The sequence below is a fragment of the Manis javanica genome, chromosome 10, assembly GCF_040802235.1.
Source record: "Manis javanica isolate MJ-LG chromosome 10, MJ_LKY, whole genome shotgun sequence".
Taxonomy (NCBI): domain Eukaryota; kingdom Metazoa; phylum Chordata; class Mammalia; order Pholidota; family Manidae; genus Manis; species Manis javanica.
The window spans coordinates 84,695,375-84,713,617 of NC_133165.1; the positions used below are offsets into that span (position 1 = coordinate 84,695,375).

At 38.2% G+C, this 18,243-nt stretch overlaps 1 protein-coding gene across 1 annotated transcript in view; it reads right to left on the bottom strand.

Annotated features, from left to right (window-relative positions):
- Positions 1-82: 82 nt before the first annotated feature.
- The window catches only part of SP1 (Sp1 transcription factor), a 40,203-nt gene continuing 22,042 nt past the window's right edge, over positions 83-18,243 (bottom strand). The window contains exons 4-6 of the mRNA XM_037007180.2: positions 4,053-4,221; positions 2,453-2,652; positions 83-2,023 (exon numbers count right to left, since the gene is read on the bottom strand). Of these exons, the coding sequence (XP_036863075.2) occupies positions 1,710-2,023; positions 2,453-2,652; positions 4,053-4,221 (683 nt within the window). The 3' untranslated portion in view covers positions 83-1,709. The remainder of the gene's footprint in view (positions 2,024-2,452; positions 2,653-4,052; positions 4,222-18,243) is intronic.

Consider the following 18,243-nt stretch of genomic DNA (forward strand, 5'->3'; position numbering starts at 1 on the left):
CCTATCCCCAATCTAACATATTACACACACACACAGCCATTTCCACACTTCCTCACAGTGAAAAGCTCTCTGACAAGATACCCGAAGGTCAAGAGAGACATTGTTTTAATGGCTGGGCCTTGAGGACAATTCTGGTTGCATTTAAATCTCAGTGTCAGATCCACTAAGAGTTCCCTGCCGCTATAATTTTTGGATCAGTCTCTTCAGCAATCAGGCCACGGAGAAAGCAGAATGGTTTCTCTTGATCTCTCCTATAAACCACAGTGGTAAGACAAGATTTCTTTTTGTTCTGGGCTATCATTCCCACGATCATGTGCTTCCTTTTCCCTTAGGAGCCACCCAAGGAAGAGTTAAGGGAAAAGATCAAAGAACCACTGCCTTGCCGCTAGGTGCACATTCTGGAGTTTTGCAGAATGGAAACCCAGAACAGATTTATCAGCTGATGCTCCTTAATAACAGAATGGGAAAGAAACTACTGGGGACATTCAAGAGAGGAAACGGGTTTCCTTTCAGAAAGTGAACTCAGAAGCCCATACATCAAAGCTTAGAGCTACCTTGGAAGACAGCTGTACAATGGTCTAAATACTCCATTAATTCCTGAACAGGACTACTAGGAGTCACTTCTGCTTCTGAACACATCATTTTCCTATTGAAATACCTATTATCTGACCATCTTTTGATGGTTTATACAAACTGATCCCAGATAATAACTTCCAAAGGGTCTCTTGTAGAATTCCATAGACAGACTTCTGATTATTGATGCTTAGAGCAGCTATGAAGAGAGGTGCTTTGACTCTCCAGCGCCAAGAGGGTGCCTGCGTCAGTAGTATTTTGAACACACTCTCCAGAAAGTTACTCAAGCGTCAACCTGGGCTTCAAGGCTTCTCTATTCTGCTGGTGGACTAAGGACATTAAAAGATGGACAGAAGTGCCTCATCAAGGGATCACTACCAAAAACAAAACATGAAGTGTTCAGGAGAGGAAGGGAGACAGAGAGCTGAGTCAGGGAAGGAGTGCAAGAAGCTGATCCCAAATAAAAAGACAAAATTAAGAAAGGAAACACATTATGTATGTATATATATAAACTAAAAGCAGAGCATGTGAATGCTTAATCTGGTGGGAAGCGAAGACAACATCTTCAGAAAAACTTGATGTGTCACAACAAGGCTCAGCCATAAGGAAATAAGGCAATATAAAAAAATGACCAAAGTATTTTGGTCACAGAATGGTCTCCTTCCTCCTCCCAGCCAACCCCTGTTGAATGTATCGAATGTAACTCTCTCTCTCTATATATATATATAATATAGAATCTGTTTTTTGTTAAAAAGTATTTCAATGATCATATATATTTATCAAGGCATGATGGCTTTAAGGAAAGGGGGGATCCATCATGATGGAGCTGAGAAGGGAAACACAGAAAGGGGAGGCTGGGGTACAAAGTGTAAAAAGAAACTGTTTGGGGTCAAATGTTCATCAAAGGGTGGCACCAACAGAATTTTCACTAATGTTTCCCACTTCAAGGAGGTACTAATGATATAGATGAGTGCCAGGACCCCATCTCTTCTCTTGTATCCCTCCCTCAATTCTTCCCACCACCATGCATTTTAATGCCTCATGGCTCTCTCCCACATGTCTCTTGGACCCAAGCTACCTTGCATCCCAGGGTTGATGGGTATGGACCGTACGTCTCTGGCCCCAGGTGCCTGATCTCAGAAGCCATTACCACTGATATTAATGGACTGCAGATCTGCCACCTGCATGACGTTGATGCCACTGTTGGCAAGACGGGCAATACCCTCTGGGCAGATGGCCTCCATGGCTACCATATTGGTGGTAATAAGGGCCGAAGGCGTAGCACTGCCGCTGCCTTCTGAACCTGCCCCACTGTCCAGGGGCAAAGTGCCCACACTCAGGGATACACCTGGGCCTCCCTTCTTATTCTGATGGGTCTTGATATGCTTTGAAAGGTGGTCACTCCTCATGAAGCGCTTGGGACACTCAGGGCAGGCAAATTTCTTCTCACCTAGGTAAAGGAAGAGAAAGAAGATAAGAAACCATTCTCAGGAAGTGGGGATATCATGTCCAATTCATTGCTTTCAAACTGTATTAGGCAGAATAAGGCCAGTCGTAGGAGGTGATAAAAACAAAAACCTGTTATCTTTTGCTTTGGGGGGAAAAAATAAGTATAGATTGGGGAGTACTCAGGAAGAAATATAGCAGAAAAGAAAGGAAGAAAGCACTGAGACTAAGGGAATGGCCCTCCTGAAAATCCCACTCAAAACCTAGCTCCTGCCTTTTTTAAAGGTTTTCCAGAAAAACACCAATTTCATTTGTGAATCACTATTCAGTTTCAAAAGTAAGTTGTTCAGAAATTTTAGTTATTTCATAGGTACACTCTGCGTCTTTCCATTCTAGTCTATTACTATTTCTTTTCCCCCAGGCTTTTGCTCACCTGTGTGTGTGCGTTTGTGCCTCTGAAGCTCATCTGAACGTGTGAAGCGTTTCCCACAGTACGACCAGGTACACATGAATGGCCTCTCGCCTGTATGCCAGCGCAAGTGTGCCCGTAGGTGTGATGTCTTGCCATATACTTTGCCACAGCCTTGCATGTGGCAAATGTGCTGTTTCTTTTTGCCAGGATCCCCAGAGCCTCTGAAAGTAAGAACACAACTACTCACCATTTATTCTAGAGACAAAAATTAAAAGAACTACCCAGTGTCAACAGTACTTACCTGGTTCACTTAAAACTAACCCAAATTTTTGCTTTTTAAAAAAAGCTTCTCCTGTGCAACACAGAGAAGACAAGTAGTGATTCTACAACATCTTACTATGCTGATGGACAGTGACTATAATGGGGTTTGTGGGGGGGACTTGGTGAAGGGGGGACCCTAGTAAACATAATGTTCTTCACATAATTGTAGATTAATAACAAAATAACAAAATAAAATAATAAAAAAAATTTAAAAAGCTTCTCTTTAGTATAAAAAGATATATAGTATTTTACAACTGTAGAATTTTTCTCCTAGAATAAAGGGCAAGTGCTAAATGGTGAAGATTAAAAGATCCTAAGCTTCTCTCAGGAATCAGTTCAAATGTTTCTGGCAAACCAATTTGTTCCATGTGTGATCCATTAGTGGGCACTAGGGAGATGTCCAAGAGGAACTTTTCTTGGGTTTAAACAGCACGTATTAACAGAGGAAAAAAACATACTGGAAATGAAATCCCACTTAGGTGGAAATCAGAATTTCCTTCAAAAATTTAAATCTACTTTAAGCTTTGTTAGAGGGGAGACTCTATTGAACTCAGTAATTTTGATATTACAGGTTTTTCCTGTAATGTAGGGTAAACTACAATAATTCTAATTTTTGGTTTTGGTATATTTTTTATTTTGATAATTTTGTGCTTTTTAAAACTGGGACAGAACAGTTTTTTTCAAAGGCACTTCAACCATGTGACTTTCTATTCTTTTTCAAAAGGGGTGACTTTAAGGAAAAGAACAGATCTTGAACTCTCAGAAGATAATATTGAATGGCAGGTACTACTCATGAGAAATTTGCCAGAACTTTTTTCCTCAGGACACATTAGATTCCCATATAGAATAATTTTCTATCTGGAGTAAGCAGTTTTGTCTATTTTGAGGGAAAATAAAGACTCTGGAAAACTCACATAGCCACTGTAAAAAATCATTACAATAGTTATGCTTCTTTTTCTTTCCAAGGATGCCCTATAATCAACCTTGTTAAAACCATCTCAAAACAGACATAAGATAACAATCATTAGGCCAATTAGCTCCATCTGATTTTCTTATCTCTAGAAGAAAGCAGGCAATTATTAAGGCCCACACTCTCATAGTCAATGAAAGGATAAGAGGTAGAACTCAGATCCTGTAACTTAATCAAATGTATTATACTATCTCTGATCCCTCTGCAACACTGCCAAGACTTAAATTTTTAAAAAACTGACCCACTTCCAAGAATACATTAATTCAATCCTCTGAATAAATTAATTTTTTTTCTTTACACTCTTAAAAGGGACTGGCTGGGTCAACTGACCTTCCTTCACTGTCTTTACAGTAGGGGCAGGTGCATGCTTCCCGCCGGGTCCTCCGACCAGCTTGGGGTTGGGGATCTGGGCTGTTTTCTCCTTCTTCCCCGCCTGCTGTGTCATCATGTATTCCATCACCACCAGCACCATGGAGGCCAAGCTGAGCTCCATGATCACCTGATATTAAGAGAAGTAAAGGCTCAAGTAGGAAGTAAGTCATCACAGCAGCAGGCCTCTCAATGACATGTTAAGATTTACAGCATGATTTGTTCAAAGCTCTGAAGAAGCCACATTCACTGAGAAGCCACATTCACTGATGTTGCACAAACTTGAAATCTCAAGAATTATCACTGAAAATACAGAGTCAATAAGTATATTAAAACATGGTCAATCTCAATTTTAAAAATGCAACTCTATTTATAATAGACTTTGTGATTTTTCACCTACTAGATATAAAAAGTTAAAACTCTAACAATGAACAGCATCGGCAAGAGTATGGGGAGATAGGCATTTTTATATATAGGCACTAATAAATTAGTACAACTTTTTTGAAGACCAATTTGGTAGTATCATTAAAAATTTTAATGTACATCTTCAAAGTAATTCCACTTTGAACTAGTAATGTCCTATGGATATACTTAGGAGTATATACCAAAGATGGGTGACAATAACATTTTCTGTGACTTTGTAAAAACAAAAAACTGGAAACAACTAAAATGTATACCATTGAGGAACTGTGTTAATGTAAATCCTGATAAACTTATGCAATGGACCACTACAACCATTAAAAAGAATGAGCTGAAGTTATGCACTGTTACAGATGTCCAACAAACCTTTTATTCATTCCCAGTGCAGAAACCAACCAAATGGAAATGATTCCAAACTAAAGCCTTTAAGGGATTCCAAACTAAAACCCCTGCAAAACCTGAGAGGGGGAAGTTTCCTGAAATGAGCAAGAAACTGAATATTCAGCAGTACATGTATATTATAAATTTTGACATAGTGAGGAAAGGAAAGAGCTGGGGTTAAAGTTGATTCTGTATACCTTGCCAGACACCCCAGGAAGGTTTTGTTCTGTGATTGGACACTTTATAGAATACAAAAAAAAAAAAAAAAAAAAAAAATCGAGCACACGTTCTATTGTCACTTGATGTCATTTGCTTTTAAAGATAAAATTTGTATGAAATCACTATAATTTGTCCTAATTAAATTAAAATGAATGTTATAAAGTTCTAGGCCTGTGTTCTTAAGATTTTTAAAACTTGCAACCCACAGTAATATTTGACATTGTGACCTCATTGAAATAGAAGTTTCACAAACAGTGCTGACCCTTAGAATAATGAGTATATTCTGAAAGACTCTCAATTTTTTTTCCTTAATGCTGGTCATTACCCAGTGTATTAATTTTATGAACTAATGGGTCACACCTGACATTTTCAAACACTGCTCAAGGCCAATGGACAAAAGACATGTTTTAAAGGAATAGGTAACATTCTTCTCAAGTTTTCAAAGCATCTATTATCAAATATTTACCTATGAAAACACCTTGTAAGTAAGGTAATGACTCTACCCATATTTAAGATTTCAATAAGTAGAGTGTTTAAATTGGCCTGCTTTGTTTCATCTATTTTATAAAACAGGAAACTGTGTAAATGGGTAGGTCAGGCTTAACATTTAGAAACCCGGCTCTTGCTTTTACCTCAGAACCTAATGTCCACTCCTTTCAGCTCATCAACACAGTTTTGAGATACTATGCCTAATAATAAACTTTCCTTATGCTTTACTTCTCACTCTACCACTTCCAGTATTTGTAAAGTATTATTTTCATAGTATTAGCCAGGCTAAAACTGGGAAGCACTGGAGTACAGGGTTAAGAACAAGTGTTGGAGTGAGACAGACTGATATATGAGTCCCTATACTACCATATGAATAGATTTCTGACAGTGAGCAACTAACTTTAATGCTCTAATTATAGTTACCAGTTTCTCCCTCAGTAAGATTAGGGTCAAATATTACCACTCACATTAAGTTACTGTGAAAAACAAATTAAGTAATACATGTAAGGTACTTATTAGCATAGTATCTGTCACACAGAAAACATTCAACACACTAGCTAATATAATATTATTAGGAAAATATCTTGTAGGAAAATCCATAGTGAAAAATCATGGAATAAGATACACACCAATATTCTGTTTCATCCAATCAGCCTTAAAAACTGTTACCAAGTAGAAACTCCCTCTAGTGGGGATAGAGAATTAATCCTTTGAAATAAACTCAAACAACTTACTTACCAGGCAAGGAAGGATGCTAGTTAGTATTGCCAGTGGTTACCTACCAAAAATTACCTTCAGAAGACAAATTATAAAAACGTCAATTCAATTATCCACAATAGGTCTTTAGAAACAAGGTAAGACAAAACCATGGTGCACATAAGCAAGTCATCTTTGATCTATTTTCCAAGCTAATCTAATTAAAATTCGAGAAGAAATTCATTATTCTCCAAAGTTCTCCCTTGCCCAATTAATTGGAAAGAGATAAATTTTTCTCCATTTTACTGAAACATAAGACTAACATTCAGGACAGTATAATCAGGTAAAGAGAGAAAGGAAATACTTAGATATTAGGGCTCTCTAAAACCCTACTTTTAATGCTCTTTCAAATTCTTACAAAATGGAAAGTCAAAACTAATATCCTCCTGGACTCCCACTATGATTTCAAAGGATTTTTTTAAAAATATAAAAACTGGACACCACTTAGGATGGCCAACACAGAAAAGACTAGGTACAACAAATGCTGGCGAGGATGTGAGAAAGGGGAACCCTCCTAACACTGCTGGTGGGAATGTAAACGAGTTCAACCATTGTGGAAAGCAGTATGGAGGTTTCTCAAAAAACTAAAAATAGAAATACCATTTGACCCAGGAATTCCACTCCTAGGAATTTACCCTAAGAATGCAGTAGCCCAGTTTGAAAAAGACATATGCACCCCTATGTTTATCGCAGCACTATTTACAATAGCCAAGAAATGGAAGCAACCTGAGTGTCCCATCAGTAGATGAATGGACACAGAAGATGTGGTACATATACACAATGGAATACTATTCAGCCATAAGAAGAAAATAAATCCTACCGTTTGCAACAACATGGATGGAGCTAGAGGATATTATGCTCAGTGAAATAAGCCAGGGGGAGAAAGACAAGTACCAAATGATTTCACTCACCTGTGGAGCATAAGAACAAAGCAAATACTGAAGGAACAGAACAGCAGCAGACTCACAGAACACAAGAATAAGGGAAAGGGACTAGGGAGAAGAGGGGAAGGGAGGGATAAGGGGAATAAGGGGCATTACAACTAGCATATATAACATAGGGGGGCACAGGGAAGGCAGTATAGCACAGTGAAGACAGTAGTGACTCTATAGCATCTCACTACGCTGATGGACAGTGACTGTAATGGGGTATGTGGTGGGGACTTGATAATGGGGGGAATCTAGTAACCACAATGTTCCTCATGTGACTGTATATTAATGATACAAAAAATAATAATAATAATTAAATCCATGAGACTAGAAAATATAAAAACTGGGAATGGGGTTAGATAAAATGAACAGTTTTGAATCTCATTTAACAAAAAGGAGGGGCAAAGTATCAACAAAGTATCAACATCAGACCAGAATCTGTTTCTAGCCTCTTTTAATAACAATCTTAGAAAAGAAAGAGTTTTATTTTAAAATGTGGCACAGGTTAAGCAATGAAATAAAAAGATTTTCCTTTCCATGACGAAAATAACTAGTAAATCAAAGGCACAGTTTACTGATAGTCTGCCCAGCCCAGTGGTTGCCTCTAGCATCAGTTTCTAAAACAGCTTATGGTAATTACACACTTTTTCAGTTTCCTCAGAGTAAAGAAGTGTGCTAAAGTCATGACACCTTTCAAGACCACTATAATAAGTCAAACACCCTACTCTTATCTGAGAAAAAACCTGGGCAATACTAAAATAAGATGAAATAACCTCAATGATTTTCAAATAGGTAGTTCCCATACACTTCCCTAGTCATCTGCTCTCTGGAATGAGTTTGGGAACACTGTGTTCATTAACTTTAATTCAGTAAATATTAATACAGTAAGACTGAAACCATACCTATATTAAGCATAAAATGGGTTTTCTGAACATGTTTCATTTTACAAAACATATTTAATCCAAGTAAGTGTATCTCAGACTACAGAGTATTTGTGTATTTAGCCATTGTTCAAACAGAATACTGGTAACATAACACTTATGCCTGAGAACATCAGGTTACCTAGAATATGGCCCTAAATCAAGAAATAAAAACATCTCTAGTAACAGGAACAGATGATTCATAATACATGGTATTTTATCTTTTAAATATTTTATTAATCTAGTTTACCAGTTCAAAGTGAATTAGCAGTAGCAAATTAGAGAAAAAGTAGTGGAATAATTGTACTTTTAATGGTAGAAAAACTGACAACGGGGATTGGTAACAGGTAATAGAATATTTCCACTAGCTCAAATAGTTTCCGTAGGCCCCTATGCAGTCAGTCTTTGTATCAGTATGAACTCATGAATTGGCCATCAAAACATGTTGGCTCCTGTGTCCTTTGACAAGATATCCTACATTTGATATTCATTTCCTGCTTTAGATCTAGTATAAGCTATTTCTTCAAGAATTCCTAGTATTTCTAGTTTCTTTTAATGGGAAATTAGTACTTAGGTACCACAATCTGGTTCTCTAGTCATTTTAGTTATTTGAAGCTCTAGTAAATTCCATAGGAAGGAAACATGTGAACACTATTTCCTGAAATCTTACATGTTAGTATTAAATTGGTTATGGTCTTCATATTTCAAGGTCTATTTGTCTGGATATAAAATTCTTGATTCATGTTTTATTCCCTTGATTCTCTTAAATAATTATTGCATCCTGACACTACACATGCCATTAAAAAGTCTAGTAATAATCAGTTTTCCTTCCTTTTTAAGTGAGTAGGGTCTTTTTTTGTTAGGATGCCCAAATGGATTTTTTTCCCTTAAAGATCACTAATTTTACTAGATGATTTCTCAGTATTGGCCATTCTGGGTGATTTACCCAGGCACGCTTTGGGAATGTTTTCTTTGTGTCCCATGGCTTTGGTTATTTTCTTCCTTGAGGCCTCTGTTCATATGAATGTTGGTTCTTCTTTGCCTATGTTTTTTTTTTTTTTGGTATCATTAATCTACAATTACATGAAGAACATTATGTTTACTAGTCTCCCCCCTTCACCAAGTCCCCCCCACATACCTCTTCACAGTCACTGTTCATCAGCGTAGTAAGATGCTATAAAATCACTACTTGCCTTCTCTGTGTTGTACAGCCCTCCCCGTGCCCCCACACACTATACATGCTAATCGTAATGCGCCCTTTCTTTTTCCCCACCCTTGTCCCTCCCTACCCTCCCATTCTCCCCAGTCTCTTTCTCTTTGGTAACTGTTAGTCCATTCTTGGGTTCTGTGATTCTGCTGCTGTTTTGTTCCTTCAGTTTTCCTTTTTTCTTATACTCCACATATGAGTGAAATCATTTGGTATTTGTCTTTCTCTGCCTCGTTTATTTCACTGAGCATAATACCCTCTAGCTCCATCCATGTTGTTGCAAATGATAGGATCTGTTTTTTTCTTATGTTCTTTGCCTATGTTTTGTATCATTTTCTCCATCCCTTTTATCTCTTCTTTGGGGGTTTATTAAAAGTGTTCTTTCTACTACACACAAAAAATTTATTTCATTTTATTTTGTCTCTTACTGAGTCATTATCTTATACCTGTGTTTCTTTTAGTTAGTATCATCTGTATTCTTGAAATGAACTTTTCTCTTATTTCAAATTTTGTCCTGAGGTCTGTCCCTTTTCTTTGTGATCCTCCTTTCTCCAATCATCTCATTTCTGAGACTTTTCTGAGAATTTATACTTTCTCTCATTACTTCTATCGTTTCCCTAAGTTCTTTTAGCTCATTTTGAATTTTCATCTGTTTTGTGGGCATGACTTCCCAGGGTTCTTTCTGCTTGTGAGGAATGTTTTTTTTTCTGCTTCCTGTCTGTTATTGCTATCTTTTGCTAACAGTAATTTTATATAGATTCAAATTCATTTTTAAAGTGAAATGAGTTTTTCTGAAATTTTAGGAGCAAGGGGTAGGAGCCAGGATGGCTTTTCTAAGCTTCATGGCTTTAGAGATTCCTTTTCTGTAATTTTTTGTAAAATGATTAAAATAAAAACAAAAACAACACACAACTCTTCCTTCTTTCTGATTATCTACTCTTCTGCTCTTTCTCTTACTTTTTTCTTTTCTTTGTCCCTTTCTTGCTCAATGTGGATTCTACTTCTAGAAGTATCTCCTCAGTGCAGAGCTTTGTGTTAGACCTTTGGTTTGTTGATTTCAAAAGTTGTCAGACTTGTATGGAGTGGGGACTTGGTAATGGGGAGAGTCCAGTAAACATAATGTTGCTCATGTAATTGAACATTAATGATAGCAAAAAAAAAAAAAGTTGTCAGACTTTATCTCCATTCCCTTGTATTCTTCCTCTAAGTGGATCCTGCAGAACCCCCACTGTTTCACTTACTGTTCTAGACGTCCTCCAGCGAATACCTGTTGGTGATCTAGAGGTTCTCCTGTTCTCAGCATCATCAGAAGCCCTCTTGCCTTCCCAATACTTCACAAATGCCAATAATCTGTGAATCGTATAGTTTGTTCCCACCTGTTGGTATTTTACAGCTCATTGTAGTTACAAGGCTTCAGTGAACAGTTTTAGTTTTACTATCCTAGGTTTTCTGGTGCTTTTTTTGTGTGTGTGTTTTACAGGTGGGTAGCACTTCTCCAAGTGCACAGCGACATTCCACACCCCACCCAATAGCTTGCTGAGATTTACAGCCAGACTGTCGTCCCATCTGATGTGCATTCCCAGTAATGCTGGTTAATGATGACGATGAGCAGGCACAGGACTTGAAGCTTTCAAAGCTTTGCTTCATTTATCAGCCTTCCTGATTTTATAAACAAGTAAGCTCATCAAACCTACTCCTACCCCAAATCTCCTGGTAAACTTAGGTCCTGCAGGGCTTCATGGGGATCCAAACATTTTTAATAAGGCTTTGAAGCATCTCAGTGCTGGACCAATGGCTCAGGCTGTCCCCCATCCACAGGGCCAATGACCTGGAAAGGTCACCAAGTACACACGTCTATCCTAGTTTCTACAGCTATTGTAATTTTTGCTTTGGAACAATTTTAGATTTATAGAAACATTACAAAGATAGTTCAGAAAGTTCCTATATTCTTCACCCAACTTCCTTAATGCTAACATCTTACATACCCCATGTTAGTCAAAACTAATAAATTAATATTGGTACAGTACCAGTAACTGAACTATATATATATAGACCTTATTTGGATTTCCGTTTTTCCACTAGCATCCTTAGTCTCTTCCAGAATCCCATTCAGGATACCATACTGTGTTTAGCTGTCATGTCTCCTTAGGCTTCTCTGATCCCTGACAGTATCTCTGTCTTTCATGACCTCTACAGTTTTAAAGAGGTCAATATTGGTTGCTACTTTTTAGAATGTCCCTCAATCTGGATTTGTCTGATATTTTCTCATTAGAGTGGAGTTATAGGTTTTGGAGAAGAATACCACATAAGTGAAGTAACTCTTCTCACCACATCATATTAGGAGGTACATGAGATCTACATACTCTGTTTCTAGGAGGGAAGATCCAGGAAGATTTAAAAAAAACTGGCTGCAACCATTATGTTCTCACAACTTTCAGTAAGTTATCTTCTGAAAGTTTTTAAATAAAGAAAGATTCAGTCAACTGCAATACTGATTTAGGTGTATCCTCATTCTGTCTGTGGTTGTTTCAGTGGTATGTGCATGTATGGGCAGTAGGCTATGGAGTTCAACCACAGACACTACTAGTAGTTCTGTTTTCACTTGCTTCTCCTTCCTGCCTAAGAGCCACCTGATTTTGTTCAAGGTAACAGTGTGCCAGGTAAAATATTCTCCTTCCCAGATTCCCTTGCAGATAAGGAGTCAAGTGGCAGGGTGTCTTGGCGAATCAGCATACAAAAATTGCTGAGTAACAATTTAGTTGTAAAGTAATTTGGTAATAGCTTTCAGGAAAGTTCATCAAATGGGAACAACCAGGCCTGCTTCGTCCTTTATCAAGCTTCACTTTTCTCTCATTTATCATTTCTGGGAAAAAGTCACAATGACCAGAAGTGGAGCGGCTGGATACCTTGCAAGCATGGCAACTATGCCACCCTAAGATGAAAGTAAAAATGGCAAAAGTTCCTACTATACTTGGAGCTGCCACACCTACCTTACACTCACTACACCTCCAAAACTTCATGTTAAATGAGAACAAAAAACACCTATCTGGCTAAGCCCCTATAGTAGGTTTTCTGGTACATATAGCTAAATGCATTCCAAAAACTACAAAAAAGAAAAGTTTTCTTACAGTAAGTCATGATTATGCAGAGCCTATCAATTTTTCTCAACTGCGCAGTCTACCCCTCAGTATGTCTTAGCAGTATTTTGTGTCACTACTTTTTGTGTCTATCAAATTGATAAGATCTTTCATTTTCTTTGTCCAAATCCCAAAACTATGCGAGTAGGTAAGCATCTAACAAAAATTTCTGGTAATTTTATATTAAATTAGGTCACACAAGAATAGAGAACAGGTACCAGAAACTTATTTCCTTCTGTTCCAGAATGCAAGCCCTTGCTAAATAGTAACTTGTGTTCTACATAAATCCATATACCTAACTTCTAAAACTTGTTTCTTCTATTATTAAATCTTTCCTGATTACAGAGTTACAATATATTTTATATATACATATTATATAAATAATAATTTATAGGCCTTAACATATATAAAATTTCCGTTAGGGTGTATCCATTTAGTGCCTTATACCATGTGGACTGGCTGTAGAAATGTTTATGAAACATTTCTTGTCTATTGTTCCAGGTAATATATACTAAGGTCTTATACTAAGGTAATATACTAAGACTCAAAGGAATACTTCTCACTGTTGAAGAGCTTGTAGTTCACTAAAGAAGGGAGAAACAGGTAATTTCAAAAAGAGAGAAATGTTATAGTAAAAGACACTCAAAGGATGTACTAAAAAGGGCAATTTTCCAGACTGGAATTTCAGAGAAGGCTTGCCTCCTAGAGGAGCTGACATTTGGGCCACACTTCATTTAAAGAATGCATAGGAATTAGCTAGGTGAAGAATGTTTGCAAGAGAAGGGTATCCATACCAGGCAAACACTGTGAGCAGAGTAAGGAATACAGTGCAGTAGAACATGGTATGCGGGATGTTGGCAGAATAAAGGGAGAAGATGGAGGTGGAGAGATGAACTTCAAAACAGATGATATTATCAGATGTGAGACAAATATTTAAATGACTGATTTTTTTTAAAGTGATGGCAGAGAGAGTATGAAGAAGCACTTTCATACTCCCAGCAGCATGAGTGGACAAAAGCCTACAGCAAGGAAACAGGATGGTATCTGTGCAGGGCATTTTTGGCAATAGAGATCAAGTCTTTTAAGATGTGCTTAATCTCTAACCCAGCAAGTATACTTCTAGAAATAAGGATAGGTGCTAAATACTGTATTTAAGCTCTTGCGATAGTTAAGTGTAACCCTGGCTTTACAGAGCTTCTATCTCACTGGGAAGACACAAAATGAAATCAACAAGTATAACCACAAAAGACCCCGAATAGTCAAAGCAATCCTGAGAAGGAAAAATAAAGCTGGGGAGGATTATGCTCCCCAACTTCAAGCTCTACTACAAAGCCACAGTAATCAAGACAATATGGTACTGGCACAAGAACAGACCCTTAGCCCAATGGAACAGACTAGAGAGCCCTGACATAAACCCAACCATATATGGTCAATTAATATATGATAAAGGAGCCATGGACATACAATGGGGAAATGACAGCCTTTTCAACAGCTGGTGTTGGCAAAACTGGACAGCTACATGCAAGAGAATGAAGCTGGATTATTGTGTAACCCCATACACAAAAGTGAACTCTAAATGGATCAAAGACCTGAATGTAAGTCATTAAACCATAAAACTCTTAGAAGACAACATAAGCAAAAATCTCGTGAATATAAGCATGACCAACTTCTTCCTGAACGCATCTCTTCGAGCAAGGGAAACAAAAGCAAAAATGAACTCATGGGACTACACATCAAACTAAAAAGTTTCTGTATGGTAAAGGACACCATAACAGAACAAAAAGACATCCTACAGTATGGGAGAATACATTTGTAAATGACATATCCGACAAGGGGTTAACATCCAAATATATAAAGAACTCACACGCCTCAACACCCAAAAAGCAAATAACCTGATCAAAAAATGGGCAGAGGATATGAAGAGACAGTTCTCCAAAGAAGAAATTCAGATGGCCAACAGGCACATGAAAAGATGCTCCACATCGCTAATCATCAGGGAAATGCAAATTAAAACCACAATGAGATATCACCTCACACCAGCAAGGATGGCCAGCATCGAAAAGACTAAGACCAACAAATGCTGGTGAGGATGCGGAGAAAGGGGAACCCTCCTACACTGCTGGTGGGAATGTAAGCTAGTTCAACCATTGTAGGAAGCAATATGGAGGTTCCTCAAAAACTAAAAATAGAAATACCATTTGATCTGGGAATCCCACTCCTTGGAACTTACCCAAAGAATACAAGTTCTCAGATTCAAAAAGACATATGCACCCCTATGTTTATCGCAGCACTTTTTTTTTTTTTGAGAGGGCATCTCTCATATTTATTGATCAAATGGTTGTTAACAACAATAAAATTCAGTATAGGGGGGTCAATGCTCAATGCACAATCATTAATCCATCTCAAGCCTAATTCTCGTCAGTCTCCAATATTCTGAAGCATAACGAACAAGTTCTTACATGGTGAACGAATTCTTACATAGTGAATAAATTCTTACATGGTGAACAGTACAAGGGCATTCATCACAGAAACTTTCGGTTTTGATCACGCATTATGAACTATAAACAATCAGGTCAAATATGAATATTCGTTTGATTTTTATACTTGATTTATATGTGGATCCCACATTTCTCCCTTTATTATTATTATTTTTATTTTTAATAAAATGCTGAAGTGGTAGGTAGATGTAAGATAAAGGTAGAAAACATAGTTTAGTGCTGTAAGAGGGCAAATGTAGATGATCAGGTGTGTGCCTATGGACTAAGTATTAATCCAAGCTAGACAAGGGCAGCAAAACATCCACGGATGCAGAAGATTTCTCTCAAAGCAGGGGGGATGAGGTTCTGAGCCTCACCTCTGTTGATCCCCAATTTCTCACCTGATGGCCCCCTTGCGACTGTGCCTGTCTTAGGTTGTTCCTCCCTTGAGGAATCTTACCCGTCACTGGCTAACCAGTCATCTTCCGGGGCCATAAGGGAAATGTAAAGTTGGTAAGTGAGAGAGAAGCCATATTGTTTGCAAAGGTTAGCTTTTTACTTCTTTGCAGATTTATGCCCTGTGGCTTCTATGCCCAGCACTTGTCTCGAGGTATCTTTACCACCTGGAGGAATTATGATACTCGGTAAATTCGATATGAGGCACGAATTCTATTTAAGGGTTGTAATTAGGAAGGAAGAAGAAAAGCTATAGAGGTAGCATATGGAAGAAAACATGGGAGGATTGATTATTTCTTTGACATATCTTCTTGTAGAGTACCTTAAGTATGTATAGGTTTTAAACTACTAACTAATTTGCACACACATATTAACATAATAGGAATACGGTGACATAAACAAAGCAAATCTATAATTACCATCCATCTCCAGTGAAGCCAAGAAAACCATTTAGGCACCCTAGGCATTTGTGAAAATTTGTCTATGATATGATGGATGTTGTCCTACTATACATGAACAGTCTGAGAAAAATCAGACAAATTAAAGCAGCCCATTTCTGGGATCTGTTCACATCCCATATGTTCTTTTAAACGTAGATAGTCTATAGTCATAAGATTTTGGAGTGCTACAATTTGCACCCTTCCCAACTCCTGGTTGAGTTCCAACAGTACAGATCTGGTCAAATTCGTTGTCTCACTGTATGCACATGCCAGCCTAGACATCTCCCTCCTCATTCCAATCGCAAGTCCAGGAAACAGTGGGGTGGACGCAGCCACAACCGCAGCATCGCCCGGATCCCTGTGGAGGCTTTTTGATGATCATCCCCCCGCACGAGTCCTCCAGAGAGTGCTGATGCCAGAAGCTCCTCCTCATATCGTATCTTAGTTCATTTTCTGGGTATCCAAGCTAGGCCTTGATCTTCTGCATAGAAACAAGCAGACCCTTTGCCCACACTTTGACATGCCCTCTATACCACTGTGCAGAACTCATTGGAGGTCAGCACACAGGGACTGCCTTTTTTTTTTTTTTTTTTATTAAGAGAAAGGAATATTATCAGAAAAGAGTACCTCCATAGCTGATCATCTGACACCCTTTAAGTGATCAACATTAAGGATATTTAAAGCATGCGTTGATCTTTGATTTACCAATAGTTTTATCCTATCAAGGAGTAATTCCCCTTTCCTTTCTTCCCTTCCTTCCTTCCTTCCCTTCCCTTCCTTCCTTCTTTCCTTCCTTCCTTCCTTCCTTCCTCCCTCTCTCCCTCCTTCCTTCCTTCCTTTCTTTCTCTCTCTCTCTTTCTTTCTTTTTAAATCTTTAATCTACACTTACATGAAGACTACTATGTTTACTATGCTCTCCCCTGTATCAGGTCCCCCCTAACAACCACATTACGGTTACTGTCCATCAGCTTAGCAAAATGTTGTAGAATCCCTACTTGTCCTCTCTGTGTTGTGCAGCCCACCCTCCCCTTTCTCCCTACCCCCCCATGCATGCTAATCTTAATACCCCTCTTCTTCTTCCCCCACCTTATCCCTCCCTGCCCACCCATCCTCCCCAGTTCCTTTCCCTGTTAGTCCATTTTTGGGTTCTGTAATTCTGCTGCTGTTTTGTTCCTTCAGTTTTTCCTTTGTTCTTATACTCCTCAGATGAGTGAAATCATTTGGTATTTCTCTTTCTCCGCTTGGCTTATTTCACTGAGCATAATACTCTCCAGCTCCATCCATGTTGCTGCAAATGGTTGGATTTTTCCACTTCTTATGGCTGAGTAGTATTCCATTGTGTATATGTACCACATCTTCTTTATCCATTCATCTACCGATGGACATTAAGGTTGCTTCCAATTCTTGGCTATTGTAAATAGTGCTGTGATAAACATAGGGGTGCATCTGTCTTTCTCAAACTTGATTGATCGCAGCACTTTTTACAATAGCCAAGATATGCAAGCAACCTAAGTGTCCTTCAGTAGATAAATGGATAAAGAAGATGTGGTACATATACACAATGGAATACTACTCAGCAATAAGAAAAAACAAATCCTACCATCTGCAACAACACAGATGGAGCTGGAGGACATTATGCTCAGTGAAATAAGCCAGGCAGAGAAAGCTAAGTGCCAAGTGATTTCCCTCTTTTGTGGAGTATAACAACGAAGCAAAACTGAAGAACAAAATAGCAGCAGACTCAGAGACTCCAAGAAGGAAGTGGTGGGTTACCACAGGGGAGGAATGTGGGAGGGTGGGTGGGGAGGGAGGGAGAAGGGTATTGAGGGTATTATGTTTAATACACATGGCGTGCGGGATCACGGGAAAAACAGTGTAGCACAGAGAAGGCAAATAGTGAATCTGTGGCATTTTTCAATACTGATGGACAGTGACTGCATTGGGGTATGGGTGGGGCTTGATAATATGGGTAAATGTAGAACCACATTGTTTCTTCATGTGAAACCTTCGTAAGTCTGTATATCAATAATGCCTTAATAAAAATTTTTTTTAAAAATCAACAAGTATAATATCTGCCCTATAATTTGTGTAATAAAGTACTAATAAAAGGCTCTGATAAAAGAAGTGTAAGAGTTGGGAGCAGGGAGTATCTGGGCTATTCCATTAGATAATGGTGAGAGATAATTAAGGTCTATGATAGTGGTTCCAGTGAAGAAAAAGGCATGGATAAGAAGAGTTTAGGAGTAAAAAAAATAAAAAGGCAGGATTTAGTAGCTGAATACAGGGAGCTTCAAAGTTTCTGCAATATATAAGTGAAGAAA